Below are 21677 nucleotides of genomic sequence, written 5' to 3'. Positions count from 1 at the left end.
CGAGGATGGGCGACTTGGGTGCCAAGACTGGAGAATGGTTGAAGCCGAAGTTTGGATAGTTCGCTTATCTTGTTACCTGATGGTTCTTTGAGTTTCCTTTGCTGTAATAAGGTAGTTTTGGGTATTGTTGGTGATCTTCCCCTCCCCCCTACGTGCTCTCAGCAGGCGTGGGTTTGGTGGGGTGGGGGGGGGGGGGTGCTATGCGCTGGTGTAGTAGGGCATGTTTCTTTCGATGTATCGAACTACTTGGTTTCTTTAATGAAATCGGGGGAAAGATCCCTTTCATTCAAAAAAAAAGTCTGCCATGTAAAATGCCGTAAATCACACCTGTTTTGAGTTTCTGTATTGTTTTACTTCCATATGAAGCTGCCCTCACGTCTGTAGGTAGAATAATTTGGTTGGACACCATTATCAATCATTTGACCAAGGACTCGCTCTGCCTTGTCATGCTTTGACTATCTCGTGAGGAAGGCTAGGATTCAGGCTGCTGGTACATAGTGCCATGCTTGCTTACTTAACCTAACAAAACCCTTCGGTGTTAATTGCTATTTTAGGTAGCTAACATTTTAAGCATGTTCACATAACGGGGTTTCGACAGAGATCGGGACAACCTTTTATTGTATATTTAAGTTCATCCCTCTGTTTGCATTGCATATTTAAGTTAATCGCTCTGTTTGTAATTATCCTTTTCTTGTCTTTGCTGTGATCTGACGGCTGGGTTCAATCAAACACGGCCCAAAAGACAGAAATAGTTAAAAGTGATGAATAAAAACATCCCCTTTTCCATTCAGCTTGGGAGACCGGCAAAGCACAGTTGAAGCAGGCAGAGATACCCAGGGTTGTACACAATAGTTTTCTGCTTGGGGCAGCATGCAGGTGAAGAAGTCTATACACCAGAGTTCTTAACATAGACACAGATAACCCAGAGTGTCGCCGAGATCACGACGTCTGTTGTAAGTTGTTTGGAGGACATGCAATTTCCTGAAACTAGAACTGTTATCCCAGTTGAATGGGGTTTTCACAGACACAGACTGAAACTTTTGTTTATGATCTGCCTTAGACCACATCAATTTGTAGCTAGTGGCCCACATCTGCAGCAATACTCTCAGTCATCTTTATCTTCATAAAGAGCTGGACATTCATTTGTCTTCAGTTTGAACATTTGCCATAGTAAGCAGAGGATTTAATCCTAGCCACTAGCATACATAATCTTGGTCCAGTGGATTTGGCATTTTCGTACCTGTGTAGTTTTTGACACTTTCTGATCCAAAGTGGACTCTCCTCTCATGGGCGGCAAATCCGAACTTTTAGGACCCCTCTAGAAATGACCTTTCCAGCATGAAATGGCAGACAAGATTCAACACCAGTAACAACTACACAATCGAAGCTGAGAACACTGCTTATCATATATGTCAAACTTGTTGCAAGCGGCAACTGAGATAGGCAAACTGGCAAACAGGCGGACCACCTCGTTCAGGTGCCTGGGAGAACATGGTAGACTCCAGGTACCGGCGCTCCCTAGGTATGGCGACGGCGGTTGCCCCTTTCCAATGGCGGTGTGGCAGCAGTGGTGGCGGCTGGTGGTTGGTTCGGTGCCGATCCGTCGTCGGCTTCGCTTGCCACGACGCGAGTTTGGGACCGTGGAGGTTGTGCTTCAGCGGTGGGCGCTTCGATGGTTGGTGTGTGCCACATTGGACGTTTTCAATTCGGGAGCATTCTGGTTGTGGCAGTGCATGGCCTTTGGTGAGGCTAGTCTCCTTGGTGCCGTGGCACGAGTGGTGCAGTGGTGAGACGTCTGCTGGCGGTTGGCTTCATGTTTCCGCGTGGTCTGCCATTGGCACCCCAGGCTATGCTACCTCGGCTAGTTTGGTGTTTGGTGGCCAAGTCTCATCCCTAGAGGCTCATCAAGGTGGAGGGTTTATGGGCTCTAGGCCAAAGCTTTGGCTGGCGAGGCCGGTACCCGTGGCGAAGGCGTTGATGGCCATATTTATCCTTCTTGGAGGCGTTGCCGAAGAGTTCATCCTGACACTATATCATTGTGGCTGCTAATAGGTTTCGGTGGCACTACAAGAAATATGCTAACTTGTGACCTTCTCATAGTCACTGTGGGTGAAATGGTCATAAATCTATGATCATTTTGAACCAAATGGCACTAAGGCGTTTGGGAGGGTCTAAACCCTAAAGCATTACGATCATTTTAGTCAAAAAGTTCATAATTTCCTTACACGAAATGGTTATAAAGTAGACAACAGTGGAGTACGAGCTTATTTTTAGCCGATTACGACAAATATAAATGGTCATACTTGCTAATTTGTGACGCGTTGAAATGACCAAGCGGCCACCTTAGCAGTTTCACCTGTGTCATATCCATGTGTCAATTTCCTCCAGACCGATCTGCAGAGGAGCAACTCACCGCTCCGGGCCGGGACTCAAAGGAGCATGCCGACAGGGGCAATCATGGCGGATGAGCTCGCGTCATAATGCTCCGCCGGCACCTACGACCGTGACCTACAAGAAGAGGAAGAAGCCGCCATCGTGGAGGTCGACGATGCGGCCGGCACGCCCGCCGCCGATAGCGAGGAATAGTAGACCATGGGTGGCCGCTGGCGCTTGGGTCTCATGAAGGCCACCACCACTGTCTTGTCGGCATGCACAACCGGTGACTTGCCCTTTGAGTGAAGGCGAAGGCCACGGTGACCGCCTTCCCCTGCCCAAAAAATCAATTGTGATCCGTGCTTCATGGAAGCGGAGGCTACTCTTCCCTATCCGATGAAGCATATCAATCCTGAGCTCACAACAGTCCAATGAGCAGGCTGCCGAACATCGGCAAGACATGTCACAGGAATGCAGATATGCCGCATCCGGCTATAGACTAGTTTAGCCTAGTCCGGTATATTTAGTTAAATTATGTTCGAAATGTAAATGTTTTGTTTGGTTTAGATTAAAATCATCCAGTTTGCATGTAATTCGTCCGCTTTCTTGAAATCTGACTTGAAATGTATGCGGCTATGGTTGGATGGCCGACTCCCGCATCCGTGTCTGTGGACTAGTCCCCCACGGTCTGAGGACGGATGCAGTATCCGATTTAAGGGTCAACGTTGGAGATGCCCTAAGGTGAAGCGATAAGCGGTCACGGGGGGCCTATGAAGGATACACAAGATGTGAGGGAGGAGGGCGATCGCTAGCGTGAAATCGGTCAGCCGACCTAGATCTCTTTTCCTTTGAGTAGTAATTCGACACTTCCTCGCCACAGAAAGAAGCGGTGAAACAGACCATGTCAGCTACCATTTGCTCGGAAACTGTTGCCTCAGATTGTGTCGCCTTCAGTTGGTGTGTTCTTCTTTTCTTGACTGAAAAAACATGTTTAGAAAATGATAAAATTTGAAAGTTGTGAAGTCCAAAAAATAACCATTGTTCCATCGCAAAAAAAGCAAACGTGGTTTAAAAGAGTTTTACCTTTTATTTTATAGGACTCTATCCAATTATTACTAGTCAGAGAGAAAGTCGGGCATCGAAAAAACAACTGCGACCACAACCCATTGGGCTCTCGCGACCGCGTCGCCCCTGCGGGTGACCGGCCGCGCCCCGGTTCCTCCTCCGCCAGCTCTCCCTCCCTCACCCCTCCCCGCCGCTGTCGCCGGCGTTCGCCGCCGGGCCTGGCCCGGGCGACGCTAGTGGCGGCGGCCCCCCGGCCATTCCCCTCTCGGTTGCTCTCCGGCGCGGGGCGGAGGGCGCGGGGGGGTGCTCCCTAGGCGGCAGGGCTTCCTGGCGCGGCGCGGGAGATCGGCTGGACGGCGGCGTCGCCGTTGGCGGCGGGGTGGCACGGCCTGGCGGCGCCCGCTCGGCCCAGATCTGGGCCCTTCTGGCCCCATCTGGGTCTGGGCGGGCCGACGGCGGGGCGGGTTGGCGGCGTGGCTTCCAGGAGGCGGGGGAGCGGCGATGGGCGTTGGGGGCTGGCGGTGCTCGCGCCGCCCTGCTGCAGCGTGGCCGGCGGGGCTTAGCGGGCCCCATTCGGGCCTGGCCGAGCCAGGGGTGGCCTGGTATGCCCTGCTGCTGCGTCCGGACGGCGACCGCGACGGTTCCGGAGGCACGACTCCCGCACGACGGCGGAGGAGGTGGTTCCCTCCCGCGCGGCTATGGCGCTGCTGCTCCCGTCGACCAACGCCTCCTCTCCTCGTTCTTTTGGCCTCGTGGTGGTGATCTCAGTGAGGCGGCGTGGGTGGCGGTGCGACCGCGGTGGCGCATGTTGGTGGGCGGCGAGCTGGCTGGTTAGCTCCGATCCGATTGGGCGGTGGGGTTTGGAGTTGGGAGAAATCCTTGTCGGGTTTCCGGCTACGATACGGTGACGCCTGCGGGTGCCACCATTATTCCTCCCTGGAGGGTGTCGGTGGTCTTCATTCCCCTCTACCCTCCGCGTGTCGGGGGAAACCCTAGTACACGTCCGGGCAGCAGCGTCGTCGGCGTCGCATTCCTTCCTGGAGGTGCTGCTTGGTACGCGGAGGATCGGAGCCTAGGATTGTGGTGGGTAGATTTCGGAGGACGCAGCGGTAGTGGGTCATCCGCGCTTTGTCGAGCTGCTGGTGCTGGCATTGTTTTTTTTATTTTCTTGACTTGTTGTGCTGCTCGCCCCAGCGTATGCTTCGTAATCGGTGTTGGTGCTTTGCAATACAAAGCGGAGGGAAAGAGGTACGTACGATGGCTATGTTTTACAGAGATCGAATACAACACGTTTTGTCTAACAACATGCACTAGCCACTGACAATGGCCCAATATATTTACAACGTATACTCACGGTGGGACCCAGCGGGCAACTTTTGTTTGCTTTTGTACAAAGTAAAAAAATGAGGGTGTTTCTAAAAAAATCGGCCCTGGCCATGTTGGCGTGCCACGTAGGCAGCGAATACACGCACGTACACGAAATGTGGCCGTATTTGCACGCCCACACAAGTTAGATGACCAGAAACACATATTTTATAAGTTTATGCACCAAACTGACCGTCGCATACAAGTTCCAAGACTTCTAGTGTATTTACCTCATTTGTCCCCACATCCTGCTCCGCTTCATTCCCATGGCTACGACGGCGGCGGCGGCGGCTGCTGCTGCGGTTCACCTCCTCACCTCCCCACCTGTCGCGTCTCCACTACCCGTACCCCGCCGTTCTCCACGGCCCGTACCCCGCCGTCACCGCCGCACCGAGGCCACCAGGAGCCTCTCATGCCGCACGTCGCTGGGCCCCGACGCCCCCCTACCTGTGCTCGCCGCCCCCAGACCGTCGCCCGCTCGGGTGAGGGCGTACCTGCGGGAGCACTCCTGCCTCCTCTTCCCGCCCCCGCGCGGCAAGTTCCTCGGCGGCGCCTTCATCAGCGCCACCCCCGAGGCCACCTACGGGTAGGCGGAGCCCATCCGACCTCCCAGTCCAAGTCAGTTTTGTACCCCTATCCCAAGTCGGTTTGTACCTCTTATATACTCTTGTATGCCGCACCAAATCATCAACAAGCAATAGTTTTATTCAGCTTTCATGGTATCAGATACCGGTCCTAGGGTTTAGGGTATGGCTCCGCCAACGCCACCGCCGCCGCCGCCGCCCGGCTACTTCGAACGCCGGGCCGCACTCATCGCCAAGGCTGCCAACGCCGCGGCCGCTTCTCTCTCGGCCCTCACCATAGCTCCACAAAACTACCCTGCACCCATCCTCGCCGCACCAATATCTCTTGCTGACACAATCTCCGACGTCAGCCCCTACATCCCCATAGTTCTTGATCTCGCTGCCCACAACTACTACCATTGGAGACATCTCTTCGATCTCCACCTCGGCCGCTGCAACCTGCGCTCGCATGTCGCCGCCAACTGTCTTCCCCGCCCCGACGATCCGCAATGGTTGAAAGACGATCTCGCGATCGTCCAGTGGTTCTACACCCGCATCACCACCGAGATCTTCAACATGCTCGATCACGACGGCGCCACCGCTGCCAACATCTGGCACTCCCTCCGTCAGCTCTTCCAAAGCAACACCGACGCTCGGAAAAACGCTCTCCACACCGAGCTTCGCAATATGGTGCAAGGAGACGCCCCGGTGAACCTGTTCTGCCAGTGCGTTAAGACCATTGGTGATGAGCTCCGCGAACTCGGCGATACAGTTAGCGACTCACAGCTAATCAATATTGTCGTCGTCGGCCTCAGCGAAGACTTTGACAAGCAAGCCTCGTTCATACCGATGATACGGCCCCCTCCTACCTTCGCTGAAGTTCGTTCCTTGCTACAACTCGCGGCGGAAACACAAGCTCGCAAGGACTCTCGCCCCAAGGTCTTTCATGCCGCGGCTCATCCTCCTCTGTCATCTACACCAGTGCCGCCTTCCAGGCCGGCTCCTGCCACCGGGCCGTCCGCATCGTCATCTGTTCAACAGCCCCCAGGCTGGCGTCCTAGTCCGAACTACCGCGGCAAAAACCCTATCTACAGGCCGCCGTCGACTCGTTCGGTTCCGCCTACGACATCACCAGCACCGAGTCCTGCACCACCCACCAGTGCTCCATCTGCGGTTGCATGGCGGCCTCCTCATGATCCTTGGACGGGGCTTGTTCAAGCATGGCCCATGCCCTGGTCCGCTCCGTCCACCCTCGGTGCTCCGTCGGCATACTCAGGTGCCTGGCAACCCGGCCTTCGGCCGCCTACTGGTGCTCCCGGGGTTCTCAACCCCCGACAGCCGGCCAATGCCTATCACGCCGCCCCGACGTATGCTCCTTATGGTCATTACAGCACCGACGGCGGCGCCTACTACACACCTCAGCCGGCCCTGCTCCCGACGCCACCCCCACCACAGCCGGCCAATGCCTACTACACTCCCCAGCCGGCCCTACTGCCTTCACCATCGTATCCGCCGGCACTGCTTCCGACGCCACCCTCACCTGCGATGCCGAGCTGGGATCAAGCTGCCTTTCTCCAGGCCATGAATAACTTTGCTGCACAAGGAAACTCAGGTACGGATTGGATCTTTGATTCAGGGGCCTCTAGTCATATGTCTGCATCTAGTAATTGGTTTTCTTCTTGCACTAAATCTCCTTTCCCTTCCATTATCCTTGGAGATGGATCATCTATTCCTATATATTGTGTTGGTCAGGCTCAACTTCCCTCTTCCACCAAACCTCTTTTACTTCGCGATGTTCTAGTTGCACCTGCCCTCATTAAAAATCTTATCTCTGTTCGCCAATTTACTTGCGACAATCTAGTTTCGGCTGAATTTGACCCTTTTGGTTTATCTGTGAAGGATTACCTGACCAAGGCCGAGATCGCTCGCTTCAATAGCTCCGGTGATCATTATTCTCTTAATGGAGTTCCTGCCGCCACCCCTCCAACATCCATGCTGGCCTCCGTCGATCTCTGGCATCGTCGCTTGGGCCATCCCAACCCCGCCGTCTTAGCTTCTATGCTTAGTGAATTTACCATACCATGTAATAGGGACTCTCATAATTCTGTATTTTGCGAGTCTTGTCAATTAGGCAAACATGTGCGTCTTCCCTTTAGTTCCTCTAGTTCTTGTAGCACTTATCCCTTTGAATTAATACATTGTGATTTATGGACCTCTCCCATTGCAAGTGTTTCGGGTTTTAAATACTACCTTGTTATCCTAGATGATTTCACCCACTTTGTCTGGACTTTTCCTCTAAGCAACAAATCCGAGGTCCATTCTCTTTTCCTTAATTTTCAACACTATGTGTCTGTTCACTTCTTCCTCCCAATTCGCTTTATCCAATGTGACAATGGTCGCGAGTTTGATAACATTAAAAATCGTACTTTCTTCTTACAACATGGCATCCTGCTCAGGTTCTCATGTCCCTACACCTCCCCTCAAAATGGTAAAGCAGAACGCTCTCTTCGCACCCTCAATGATATAGTTCGCACTCTCCTCATTCAATCATCTATGCCTCCCAGGTTTTGGGCTGAAGCCCTACACATGGCCACCTTCCTTCTAAATATTCGACCTTCTAAAACTAAACCCAACACTACTCCCTATTATTCCCTCTTTCTTTCCCACCCCGACTACTCCGCGGTTCGTGTTTTCGGCTGTCTCTGTTTTCCCAATGCCTATGCCACTTCTGCAAATAAATTGTCACCACGCTCTATCCCATGTGCTTTTCTCGGCTTCTCTGACGAGCACAAAGGCTATCGCTGTCTCGACCTTCACACCGGACACGTTCATGTCTCTCGTCATGTCACGTTTGCTGAGCACATTTTTCCTTTCTCACAACGCACTACTACACCATCCAACACCCCTATCTCCGCAAACACCCCCTCTCCCCGGCCTTTCCAACTATATACTCCCCTACCTACCGAACACAACTTATCACCACCACCATTAACACCCACCATAGCCAATCCCAACCATACACTCACCCCACCAGAGACGTCTCCAACACCCCCGACCCCTGCTCCCTCCCCAACACCCCCGGCCCCTACTCCAACTCCACCACCCAGCCCTACTCCTTCGTCCGACTCTTCCGCTGCGCCGGACTCACCAGTACCCACCTTACCCCCTCGTGCTATTCCTACAGCAGCCCCGATTAATGATCATCGCATGCGTACTAGGGCCAAATCAGGATTTCATCAACCCCAAGACCGCCTAAACCTTCATACCTCCGTATCTCTCACTTCTCTTCCAAAGAATTACAAAACTGCTCTACTTGATCCCAATTGGGCCGCTGCCATGCAAGAAGAATATAATGCTTTACTTCAAAACAACACCTGGCAACTTGTTCCTCGTCCTCCCAATACAAATATTGTTTCTGGCAAATGGATTTTTCGCCAAAAGTTCCACTCCGATGGGAGCCTCTCACGATATAAAGCCAGGTGGGTTTGTCGTGGCTTTTCTCAGCAACAAGGAATTGATTACGAAGAAACCTTCTCTCCTGTTGTTAAACCTAGCACCATTCGCACCGTTCTTAGTGTTGCTGTCTCCTCTTCATGGCCCATTCACCAACTTGATGTTAAAAATGCTTTCCTCCATGGTTCCCTTCAAGAAACTGTCTACTGCCAGCAACCTCTGGGTTTTGAAAATCCATCCTTTCCAACTCATGTATGTCTTCTTCAGAAATCTCTCTACGGTCTTAAACAGGCCCCACGAGCTTGGTTTCAACGCTTCTCCTCCTTCATTCAAACAATAGGCTTCACTCCATCTCTCTCCGACACCTCTCTTTTTGTGTATCATCAAAATTCTGACACTGCCTATTTACTTCTCTATGTAGATGATATCATTCTTACCGCCTCCTCTCAAAAGTTCTTAGATCATATTGTCTCTCTTCTTAGATCTGAATTTTCTATGACTGACCTAGGACTCCTTCATCATTTCTTAGGCATTGCTGTTGTTCGAGATTCCTCCAGCCTTTTTCTTTCCCAACGCCAGTATATTCTTGATCTTCTTAATCGTGCTGGTATGCTTGACTGTCAATCATCCCGCACTCCTGTCGATACTAGTTTTGAACTTTCGGCTACCGGTGAACCCTTTTCCGATCCTACTCTCTATCGTAGCCTAACAGGTGCTCTCCAATATCTCACCATTACTCGTCCTGAAATCTCTTTTGCTGTTCAACAAGCATGTCTCTATATGCATGATCCCCCGGTTCCTCACTATAATCATGTTAAACGCATTCTTCGGTATTTAAAAGGAACTCCCAATCATGGTCTCCACCTCAATAATTCTTCTCCAAACTCGCTTACCGCATACTCTAATGCAGACTGGGCTGGTTGTCCTGACACTCGAAGGTCCACTTCCGGTTTTTGTGTTTTTCTTGGTAACAATTTGATTTCTTGGTCTTCGAAAAGACAGGTTACAGTCTCACGTTCGTCGGCCGAGGCTAAGTATCGCGCTGTGGCACATGCCGTTGCAGATACAATCTGGATTCGGCAGTTACTCTCCGAGCTACACAGGCCTATTGAGCAGGCCACTATTGTCTACTGTGACAACATATCAGCAGTCTACATGACCAGCAATCCAGTTCAACACCGACGCACAAAGCATATTGAGATTGATATTCATTTTGTTCGTGAAAAGGTTGCTCTTGGTCAGGTTCGGGTGCTTCATGTTCCCTCTACGGCTCAGTTTGCTGACATTTTCACCAAGGCACTGCCTACTAAGCCGTTTCAAGATATCTGTTTCAGTCTCAATGTCGTCGAGCCTGCCGTTGATACTGCGGGGGGATGTTAGAGTAGTCATTATGGTATACGACTTCTAGTCCAAGTCAGTTTTGTACCCCTACCCCAAGTCGGTTTGTACCCTCTTATATACTCTTGTATGCCGCACCAAATCATCAACAAGCAATAGTTTTATTCAGCTTTCAGACCTCCCAATAATCTTTTAATCTTACACGATGTTTCGTCCCAATTGAATTTATCAATAGTTGTTTCTGTCTAGAATCCTATTACAATCTCTTTCTTAATGTACATCAACAAGCAATCTCTGAATAATATGTCTTCCATTTTATCTGAGAGTCTTGTTTTGGTATATTAAAAGTTTATAGCGGCTAAGAAATCATAAGACATCATCTGAGCATTGGTTTGGTACGTCCGGTTTAAGTGATTAAAAAGAACTGATACATGTACAAAATTATTCGGCCAGAAAATAAGCATGAATGTAACGTACAACTTCACAAGCACACCATAGTGAACAGTCAACACTCTCAATACAATAGTACAACTTTCCACAATACTCACTTCCCCATGAGGGAAGTTGTTCTGCTGTCGAGTCCCTCCCGTGAAGGGCAACCCGACGTCCGACAGCTCCATCTCCCACTAATTGCTGCCCGAAGGCCAAAGAAACGCAGGCTTATTCATCTATCGTGGTGAAGTTCCACGACTTTATCTGGTTCAGTTGGGTGAAGTTGCCAGTGGAACCTGCAAATACCAGATATATCTTGTCCTGCAGAAGCTGTGATAGATCAATGTAGATATCACCTTGGTAGACATACCGCCCACGGATGCTGTGTTGGACTAGAAATACTTGAAACAATTTCGATGTGCCATGGTACCTAATACTGACCCATACATCAGTCCCACTCGAGAGGATGATGGAAACATTACTAAGCGGGTACTGCCGAATAGATTTGATGCTGTTGATGTCGATGCCGATATGGTTGCCGTCAAGGTCATCCTCATAGCTCTTCCTCGTGTCAAACTCGACAGCTACTACTGGGTCCGTCTTCGTGCCATCTGTCGTGGCATTACATATGCCAAGCCATTGGCCACTGCTGTTGCTAGGCAACGATGGATTGTTTGTGAGCACAAATGCCATACCTTCTCCAGCCCCATTCTGACCGGGGAGGATGTTGAGCAGGAAATCAGTCCTGAACGAGGTGGGCGCCATGCGCTTGCTGTTCCACAGCTTGAGGGTCTCCCTTACATAGACCACTCTCATTGACTGGTGGCCCATGTTTCCGGTACTTGGGGTGATCTGCAAGGCACCATCTGCAATTGTTGAGCCTGGGCTGAAACTAAAATCATCCCTATTGATTGTGTTGAAGTTGGGATAAGTAAACTGCAAGCAATTGCAAGTTCTACTGCCTAGGGCTAGGACGACAACAGCTGCATAAGCTATATGGGAAAAGCTCAACATGCTATTGGTATTGGGCATTGTCATGCTAAATGGTTCCTATAGCTTCCTGCAACCTTCAATAATGAGGAGTATTTATATGATCCTTGTACTTTGAAACTTCTCATTATGGAGGAGGGGAGGAGTTGACAAAGTACATGGAAGAGACATAGTCAATGGGAATCGTTATAATGCCTGGATAATATTTGTGCAGCTGCGGAGAAACAACGCAATGTTAGACTAAGAAGCGGTGCGGGCAAAATGTTGTGACATATGCTACTCACCAGCAATATGTTTGACTATGCGATTTCTCACCTTCTTTTCACAAGAGAGGGATGAAAAGAGGGACATCTGAGAGGAACAACAAGGTCTGTTTAACAAGCAGAACAATGACATTAACATAAAAAAACATGGATAGGTGGAAGAAAACTTATCCGTCACAGCATGATAGTGCCAGCTATGGACTTGGGTAGAAATCCCTTTCATCCAATAATTCTTTATATTGGATTCCTTGTCAATGCAGAACTTGTCTCCAGGAAAGCTCTTACAATTTACAAGTGTACCACATGATGTAGTCAAAGAAAACAAGTATTGTAACTCGACTCACTTAATATATATGTAAGTTATACTTCGACAAGACATGGCCAATGGGAATCATCATATACAGCCGGCAACAAGATGTTCAGAGTAATATGTTTGACTATGCAATCATCTCCCTTTTTTCCCCTAGCGACAAACTAAAAGAGGGGCTTATGGGAGGAATAACGAGGCTGTTGAACGAGTAAAACAATGTAACATACAAAAACGCTAAGAGGTAGAACAAATTGATCAGTGACAACTTGATGGTGCCATACCTCTTTGTTTTTTTGTGAGTGATGGTGCCATCCCTCAAGTAGTCTCCACTGGCATGTAATACTGTGGAACGTTGAACTTGATGATCTTATTCACGCGTTTGATTTGGACTTGGTGCTTTTGTTTCTGTCTTTTATGCTGGTGTGGAGATCTTGACAAAATTTTGATTGCCCTACACTTGGAGATGTTGTCTTCTAAACAATTTCTTAAGGGGATAAGTTCATGGTTTGGATCAGACTCAACTAGGCCTGATCTGCACTGCTCTTTATTCCATCATATGTTGTTTTACATGGTCTACCTATAGTCCTATATTCATATGATGAATTTGAAAAGTTGATATAGCCAAGGAAACTCTAGCATGGACTTGCACCGCAGCACCATTTACATGCTGCCTGCATTCCCGCACCAAATGTATGTTCCAACTTGCGTCAACAAATGATCAGAGGTGCACTGCACGGTACAAGGGAGGTAATTTTGGCTACTGTCTAGAGCCAACTAAGTAAAAAAGAGCATAAGAACCAGCTTGGTTAGACTACCTTAACACGTCGCGCAAATTCCTTGCTCATCTTGAAGACATCTCTTGAGGCCGACCATTCCAAAGTATCTGAAATTTTGCCTCAGATTGGAAAAAAAGAGAACAGACGATCTTCTGTCGTAATATTTCTCAAGGCAGCTGGGTGGTACCTGGATGGAGTGTGCCACGTTCTTCCCAGGCACCTGAACAGAGGTGGTCCGCCTGCTTGCCATATACTCCCTCCGTCTCAAAATAAGTGACTCAACTTTGTACTAAAGTTAGTATAAAGTTGAGTCACTTATTTTGGGATGGAGGGAGTATATGATAAACAGTATTCCCACTTTCCAGCTTCTTGTTGAATCTTTGCTTCCATTTCATGCAGGGAAGGTCTTTTCTGGACGGGTCCTGAAAGTTACCTACGTGCAAGCTCTCAGTCAGGTTCAGGTATCAATGCTTTTATTCTCTCCTCGGTTAATTAGTTCATCAGTGCTATCTGAAAAGAGAGAGAGATGAAGGAGTCCATCTTGGAGCCAAGAAACTGGAAAATCTATACAGGTAATAACAATGTAAAAAACACTAGACAAAGATTATGTATGATACTAGCTAGGATTTGGTCCTGCTCACTGTGGCAAATGTTCAGACTCAAATGAATTGCCAAGTTTAAAATAAATACATCATCCATTCTCAAGCAGCTCCGAGCTTTTCTTGGAATAATATGGCATTCTTGATTAATTCATCTTCACTATTTTTAGTTCATATGTCTATTATCATTCCAGACCCATTCAAGAATCAAGAGTCATCATGCATGACATCACAAACAACAGGACTAGTGCTGTTGAGCCAACTCAAACAGGGTAGCCAAATCAATCATGCAGTGGACATCAATCAACCACGCCGACAGACCGTATTCTTAGTTGGCATTCAGTCGTGTTGACAGACAAATATTGTGCATGTTCTCCAAGCTGCATCTCTATAAAGTGTACTGATTTCTCTCACCTGCATGCTTCTGTCAGTACAGGAGTGCACACCCCAATCAGAAAACTATGGTGCATTATGTACACTGTTTATATGCCTGCTTTAATTGTTTTGTCAGTCACCAAGTTGAATGGAAAAAGAGGATGTTCTTATTCACCACTTTTTAATTATTTGTTTATGGGCCATATTTATTTCTGACTTTTGGACCTGTTTGAAGTGCCCAGCAGTGAGATCGCAGCTAGCAAGGACGAGAAAAGAAGAAGAGATCACAGCAAAGTATAAAGAGAAGGATGGACATTTCAATTATTCTCTGGAATGAGCTCCATAAATTGTCAAAGGCGCTTCTGCTACAACGGGAGGATAGGAGGAGTCTCAGCTGGTGCTCGACCTGCTACAAGGAGGTGCCGTCTCCTTGGCTAAATGGTCGATAATTGTCTTTCAACCAAATAATTCAGACGTATACCAACACCCTGTGAACCTATTTAATCGGCCGAGCTGCTCCCTGCTGAAAAGCTTGTGTTGTTGCGATGTTCAGAGACATGGTAATACAAAATAATTTCATCCAAGATGGGCCATAGAGTTTGCACAAGTAGTAGCTGCTTGCAGTTGCTACCATCTTCCCATTATTTCTAGGCTTGAGCCCAGTCCTGAAGAACATTAATTGCAGAATGAGGCAAAGCTCACAAACATAATGTTTGCATACAGGAACAAATAGATTGGAGAGACACTTTAAAAAGCTGTATCACTTTCAAGCATGAAAAGCTGTATCAGCTCCCGTCCAATCCCGGTTATGTACACAGGCATACAATGTTAACTACCTGACCTAGCAATTAACACCAAGGGGTTTAAGTAAGTATAAGCAAGCATGGTACGTACTAGACCAAATGCATCCTCAATCCTGGCTTTCATGATCTTCCAATCACAAAATAATCAGAACACGGCACATGATGCATCCACCTGCTTAATCATCAGGATTGCAGCCATTATAGGGAAGATCAGGAGCATGCGTTCATTAATAATCAGAGTTACAGCCATTACAGACAGTTAGTTTACAAGAAAAATCTAGTTCTTGATCTTCTAGATGTGAGCCAACAAGCTGTTACTTTACCTACTAACGGAAGGGCGGTTTGGGTGCACCAGCGAAGCCTCCTTGAACGCGCACACAACATCATGAAAGGCCCCATCAAGTCGGATCTCCTGGAGGTGCAACAGGTGCTCCATTCCGACTGGTATGGTGCCACCCCAATGCACCACACTGAGACAAAGGATTCGTAAGTTGGGCATAGCCCCTGCTTCGAACCCCAGGTACGCTGTAATGTCTTTCCGAGAACTACAATAAAAATGTTAGGAATAAGCAACTTGTATTCCCATGAGGCCATAGGCCGATATATATACATGTACAGGTGTGGTACATATGCAGGAAATCCCTTATACTACGGGATAAATACAAAGGGGTATACATGACTTATATTATAACTCTAACACCCCCCCTCAAACTCATGGTGGAGGAACAACACTGAGTTTGGAGAGATAAAAGCCATGTTGTGCTCTAGTCTGGGCCTTCGTCAGGAAATCCGCCAACTGTAACTCGGAAGGCACATACTGAAGAGCAACGACCTGATCCTGCACAGCAGCGCGCACATAGAAAGCATCAACACCAATATGCTTGGTGAGCTCATGCTTCACAGGATCGCGCGCAATGCTAATAGCACCTGTACTGTCAGATAAGAGCATAGTCGGTGTAGTGACAGAAACACCAAAGTCTTGAAGTAACCACCGTAACCAAGTCACCTCTGCCGTCAAAAGAGCCATAGCTCGCAACTCAGCCTCTGCACTCGAACGGGAAACTGCAATCTGTTTCTTCGTCTTCCAGGCAATGAGAGAACCGCCAAGAAAAACACAGTAAGCAGAAAGCGAACGGCGATCAGAAGGATCACTAGCCCACGTAGCATCCGCATAGGCCTGAAGCTGTAAAGAACTGGAGCTAGGAAAGAAGAGACGGTGAGAGATCGTGCCCTGAAGATATCGGAGAACACGAAGGAGATGACTATAATGAACCGATGTGGGAGCAGAAACAAACTGACTCAGAATATGAACCGGATAAGAGATGTCTGGACGAGTGACAGCTAGATAGACAAGACTGCCAACGAGATGACGATAACGCGTCGGGTCAGGGAGAGGATCACCATCAGTAGCACGGAGGTGAACATTGAGCTCCATAGGAGTCTCAACAGTGCGCTCGTCAGAAAGAGCAGCACGAGCAAGAAGATCCTGGATATACTTTTCCTGGGATATAAAAAAGCCATCAGAGGTAGAAGAGACTTCAATCCCAAGAAAATAGCGAAGAGGTCCAAGATCAGACATAAGAAACTGCTCACTAAGACGGGCCTTTACAAAGGCAATATACTCGGGGTCATCCCCAGTGATGACCATATCATCAACATAGAGAAGAAGAAGAGTCCGGCCACGAGGAGAAAGGTGAATAAACAATGCGGGATCATGAGCACTTGCTGAAAAACCAGCAGTAGTGACCACAGAAGCAAAACCCTCAAACCAGGCGCGAGGGGCTTGCTTAAGGCCATAGAGAGAGCGACGAAGACGACACACCATGCCATCAGGAACAGAATACCCAGGTGGTGGCTGCATGTACACCTCCTCACGCAGCTCACCATTAAGAAAGGCATTCTTAACATCAAGCTGAGATATAGACCAGTGGCGTGCAGAGGCAACGGCAAGAAGTGTACGAATAGTGGTCATATGGGCCACAGGAGCAAAAGTCTCGTCATAATCACGACCATGCTCCTGCTGAAAACCACGAGCCACGAGACGAGCTTTGTGACGCTCAAGAGAACCATCGGAGCGAGTCTTAACCTTGTAGACCCACTTACAAGTGATGGGACGGACTCCGGGAGGAAGAGAAACAAGATCCCAGGTACCAGTGCGTTCAAGAGCAGCAATCTCCTCTGCCATCGCAAACTGCCATTCAGGATGAACAACAGCCTGACGGTAAGAAGTCGGCTCAAGAACAACAGCACCAGCGGTGGGAAATCCAAAGCGATCAATAGGCGGACGAGGACGAGAACGCAAGCCATAAGTAGGCTGAGAGGAAGAGGACGACTCATCCAAGGAAGCATCCACAGGTCGTGAACGACGAGTGTAATGCTGCGGAAGAGATGGAACAAGAGAAGGAGGAATCGCCAAGGTAGAATCAGGGGGTGGCGACGAAGAAGTCACCGGAGATGAAGGTGTAGAATCCGGTGACATGCTAGGTGAGGAGACCGGGGAAGATGGTGGCGGTGAATCGACAAGGGGTGGAGAAGCAGAGGGAGTGGGACGAATAGGCACAGGCGCGACAGGAGTGATAGGGGAGTCAGGAAAAGTGAGAAAAGAGATATCCTCCACTGAAAAGACCGAGGAAGATGGTCGTGGGTAAAAAGGACGAGACTCATCAAAAGTCACATCGCGAGAGATACGCATCCGACGACCGACAGGATCCCAACAACGATAGCCCTTATGCTCATCACTGTAGCCTAAGAAGACACACTCAACAGACTGAGCGGTCAGTTTGGTGCGTTCGCGAGGGGCAAGAAGAACATAGCAAACACAACCAAACAAGCGAAGCATCGAATAATCGGGAGAGCGATCAAACAGACGCTCAAAAGGAACACCACCCTGCAAAGCAGCAGATGGCTGAAGGTTGATGAGATAGACAGAAGTGGAGATAGCCTCGGACCAAAAATGAGGCGGAAGAGAGGCGGCGATCATCATAGCACGAGCCGTCTCAAGAAGGTGACGATACTTGCGCTCAGACACACCATTCTGAGCATGAGCACCAGGACAAGAGAATTGGGCAAGAGTACCCTGCTCAGCAAGGACACCACGCAACATCTTAGAGATATACTCACCAGCGGAGTCAGCACGAAAAGCACGAATGGGTGAAGAGAACTGAGTATGAACCATGGCAGCAAAACGCTTATAAATAGACAACACCTCACTACGTGAAGTCATGAAATAAAGCCATGTGTAACAAGAAAAATCATCGATGAAAATAATATAGTATTTATGACCACCTTTCGAAGTGAAAGGAGCCGCACCCCATACATCAGAATGGACTAAATCGAAAGGACGCTGAGACACTGACTCACTATGAGAATATGGTAGCTGAATCTGCTTGCCAAGACGACAACCCTGACACTCTAAAGAGACATCTCCTGAGACAGACCCCAGAAGACCTCGATGAACTAAAGACGATAATCGAGAACCACACAGATGACCAAATCGATGATGTCACTGCTTGAAGGAACCAGTAACATAAGCGACAGCAGCGGAGGAACTGGCGATGGTGCTGGCAGCGGAAGGAACATGAAGCCAGTCCAACTCCCAAAGACCCTGAGAATCACGGCGGTGAGGGCCAGCCCCAACCAGAGTGTGCGTGCGACGATCCTGGACAGAACAAGAGTCAACATCAAGGATGACACGACAACCAGAATCAGTAAGTTGACCGGCAGAAAACAGATTCATGGTAAGTCGAGGAACATGAGCAACATTAGGAACAGAATAAGAAGGAGTAGAAAGATGGCCTCTACTAGCAACAGAATGTGGAGTACCATCAGCAGTGAAGACATGAACAGGAGAATCCAGCGAGCGAAGAGAAGACAAAGTGGAAGAATGAGAAGACATATGAAAAGAAGCTCCAGAATCCAGAACCCATGGGGATGTACCTGACTGTGTAGAGGGCGGGTGCTCAGTGCGGGAAGCATCAGTCACAGAACCAGCAGTACCCGTCGAGGAAGAACCTGAAGCCGCGAGCAGACGCTTAAGTCTCAGAATATCCTGCTCGGTCAAAGCAATGGATGAAGCTGGCGAGGGAGATGACGAAGTCCCTGAGGAGGATGATCGCGCCTTGCGCAGGTGTTTCCGCTTGGTGTAGCACTGGGACTCAATATGACCATCATTGTTGCAGTAGTCACAATGTGAACGGGGCCGACTTGAGCCTCCAGAAGGAGTGGGCAAGAGCGGCGGAGCACTCGAGCGAGAATGGGGCGGTGCAGCAGGTGGAGTGGAAGAAACCCGAGTAGCAAGCACAGAGGGAACCTCCAGCAAACCAGCACCACGTAGGCGAGTCTCCTCAGCACGAATCTCTGAAAGCGCCTCCATGAGAGAAATACGGCCACGAGCAAACAACTGAGCACGCCGGGGCTCAAACTCCTTACGGAGCCGAGACAGGAACTCATAGACGCGATGAAACTCCAAATCGGCCTGGACAGCCTGGCAGCAGGGGCAAGTACGACAACCAGCACTGCGGAGAGAATCAAGCTGGCGCCAGATAGCAGAACTCTGTGCATAAAAGTCATCAACAGTAGAGTCACCCTGCTGAAGAGCATGCTCCTGACGAACCATAGAAAGATATAAGGCATCACCAGAGGGCTCATAGCGCTGACGAAGACAGGTCCACATCTGGAAGACAGTAGGAAGACCCAGAAACTCAGAAGCAAACTGAGGCAGAACACTAGCAGTGAGAACAGCTGCAGCACGAGCATCATCATCAAGCCACTGAGTGTAAACAGACAAAGCACCATTATACGTCTGAAGAGCCTCCTCATAAGCCAAAGCCCTCTCATCATAGGCACGATCAGCAGCCTCATCAGCAATCTTAGCCGCATCCTTGGCGGCCTGATTAGCATCCGTAGGAAGAACCAGTGGAGTCGGCGGAGTAGGGTCCACCGGAGGAACCGGACGTGGCGGACAACAGACCTCGCCAGAAAGAACACCCTAGAGACGGATGCCACGCATGTGAATGCGCATGAAGCCAGCGAACTCGGTGTAGTTAGTACCATCAAAGATCACCGGACAGCGAGGGACAGAAACATAGCCCGATGCAGCAGACATTTTTTTTTGGAGAGACCCATAATCAGAGGAACCACCGAACAGCAGGCGGAAGACCACGGGAGACCACGCGCGAACGGCAGCCGCGGGAGGGGCGGACGAGCACGGGCGGGCGCGGGGCCGAGCACAGGGGAGCGCGATACGGGGGCGCGCGAGGGAGAGCACGAAGGCCCGCAGGTCGCGGTGGCCGAGCACGGGGAGAGCTGCGGCGGCGGCCGACTTCGAGCGGGAGGGAGCTTCGGCGGCGTCAGCGGCGGCGGGAGCGGGAGGGAGCGTCGGCGGGAGGGAGCTTCGAGAGCGGGAGCAGCCGCGGTCGACGACGACCTCGAGCGGGAGGACGGCGACTTCGAGCGGGAGCAGCGGCGGCCGACTCGATCGGGACGGATCAATAGCACGAGTTGCAGCGTGCAAAAAATTGACCTAGCTCTAATACCATGTTAGGAATAAGCAACTTGTATTCCCATGAGGCCATAGGCCGATATATATACATATACAGGTGTGGTACATATGCAGGAAACCCCTTATACTACGGGATAAATACAAAGGGGTATACATGACTTATATTATAACTCTAACAAAAAATACTCGAGAACTAGGAATAGTCCTGTGCCTAATATAGCTCTCTCAGCAGGGATTTTACCCGCTCCAAAGTTGAGGTAGACGAGGGAGGGAAGCTCTCCAAGAAGATGAATCTCCTCAGTTGACGTCTCCTCAACCTGCAGCTCAAGGACGCGCAGACAATGGAGACCATCCATCCATTTCGGAACTCTGCAGAACCACCATGTTCTCATGCAAAGTCGCTCCATATGTTGAAAAGGATTGGATAATGAGCCCAGCTGCAGGTTCTCACTCTCAAGATGGCAACCAAAGATGCGCAGACATTCGAGGTTACGGAGCTTTCCAATGGAGAAGGCCAAAGCATCAACTTTTTGCGTCCCCAAACTGAACTCTTTTTTCACACTCAGTTCCCTCAGATTGGTCAGCTCGCTGATATCCATAATATACTTCAGGGAGATCTTTTCCAGGTCAAACTCTTGCAGAGTGCGCAGTGATTTCATATTCTCGATACCTTCCGGCAGGTCTGTACAATTTGGAAGACCCAGATAGGACAGGCGGGGCAAATGAACTATATCTGAAGGGATGCACTTTACCAGCCTGCATTTCTGTATGTCCAGTGTCTCCAAGTAAACAAGCTTACCAAGTTCAGTAGGGAGCTCTATTTTCCCATCGACTCTAACCATCACACACCTCAGCTGAAACAGTTGGCTAATAGCAGTGAGGTCAACTATATCCTTTCCCCTAACAATGATGAGCACCATGAGATACTTGAACCACAAAAAAGGTGGTATGGGATTCTCCAACAATATAAATGATCGAACTTGTGTCAGTCTAGCAGCAATAGCCATATCATACTCATATGTTGCTCCACCAATAGCCATGGAGCTCAGGGATAATCTGCGAACAGGAGACTTCGAAGATGGCTCTCGCGTACGCTGGCTCTGGCGACGCCCTGCTCGCCTCGGCGGCGCCGCCGCCGCTGCCGCCCTCGCCCCTGGCCTCGCCCGCGGCCGGCCCGCCGGCACCCCCCTCGCCCGTTTCCCCGCCGTCGCCTCCGGCTGTCTCTCCGCGCGAGTCTTGGGTTGACCTCGCTGAGGCGGCCGATGTTGCTGCGGGTCGCCCCATCGCCTGCCGCAACCGGATCCCGCCCCGTGCCCCGTTCCGGCCACCTCCATCCGTCCCAGCCGGCGGCCCGACTCCCAGGGGTGGGAGTTCGGCCTCCCGCGGGACCGATCGGCGCCACCGGCGGCCATCGGGCGCGCTGCCGTCTCCTGGGTCGAAAAAAGGGGACGCCTTGGAGTCTCGGGCCTCTC

General features: G+C 49.8%; 2 protein-coding genes across 2 annotated transcripts; both read right to left on the bottom strand.

Annotated features, from left to right (window-relative positions):
* Positions 1 to 10643: 10643 nt before the first annotated feature.
* LOC123170034 (probable L-type lectin-domain containing receptor kinase S.5) lies at positions 10644 to 11621 on the bottom strand. Its single transcript, XM_044587879.1, has one exon. It carries the CDS (start codon positions 11619 to 11621, stop codon positions 10818 to 10820), a length of 804 nt encoding a protein of 267 aa, XP_044443814.1. The 3' UTR covers positions 10644 to 10817.
* A 2577-nt stretch (positions 11622 to 14198) lies between these two features.
* LOC123168267 (disease resistance protein RGA5-like) lies at positions 14199 to 21260 on the bottom strand. Its single transcript, XM_044586140.1, has 3 exons — positions 20390 to 21260; positions 15029 to 15263; positions 14199 to 14877 (listed from the first exon to the last, which is right to left on the bottom strand). The coding sequence occupies exons 1-3, from the start codon at positions 21243 to 21245 to the stop codon at positions 14826 to 14828; spliced, it is 1143 nt and encodes a 380-aa protein (XP_044442075.1). The 5' UTR covers positions 21246 to 21260; the 3' UTR covers positions 14199 to 14825.
* Positions 21261 to 21677: the final 417 nt, after the last annotated feature.

This window comes from Triticum aestivum, chromosome 7D, assembly GCF_018294505.1.
Source record: "Triticum aestivum cultivar Chinese Spring chromosome 7D, IWGSC CS RefSeq v2.1, whole genome shotgun sequence".
Taxonomy (NCBI): domain Eukaryota; kingdom Viridiplantae; phylum Streptophyta; class Magnoliopsida; order Poales; family Poaceae; genus Triticum; species Triticum aestivum.
The sequence above is the reverse complement of the archived record's forward strand: the minus strand, read 5'-3'. Positions and strand labels throughout refer to the sequence as shown.

Coding starts and splice junctions, on each gene's coding strand:
- LOC123170034 (XM_044587879.1), bottom strand. CDS start 11,621: ATGCCCAATACCAATAGCATGTTGAGCTTTTCCCATATAGCTTATGCA.
- LOC123168267 (XM_044586140.1), bottom strand. CDS start 21,245: ATGGCTATTGGTGGAGCAACATATGAGTATGATATGGCTATTGCTGCT. Junction 15,264..20,389: donor ACTATTCCTAGTTCTCGAGT/ATTTTTTGTTAG, acceptor CTTATTCCTAAC/ATTTTTATTGTAGTTCTCGG. Junction 14,878..15,028: donor AACCGCCCTTCCGTTAGTAG/GTAAAGTAACAG, acceptor ATGATTAAGCAG/GTGGATGCATCATGTGCCGT.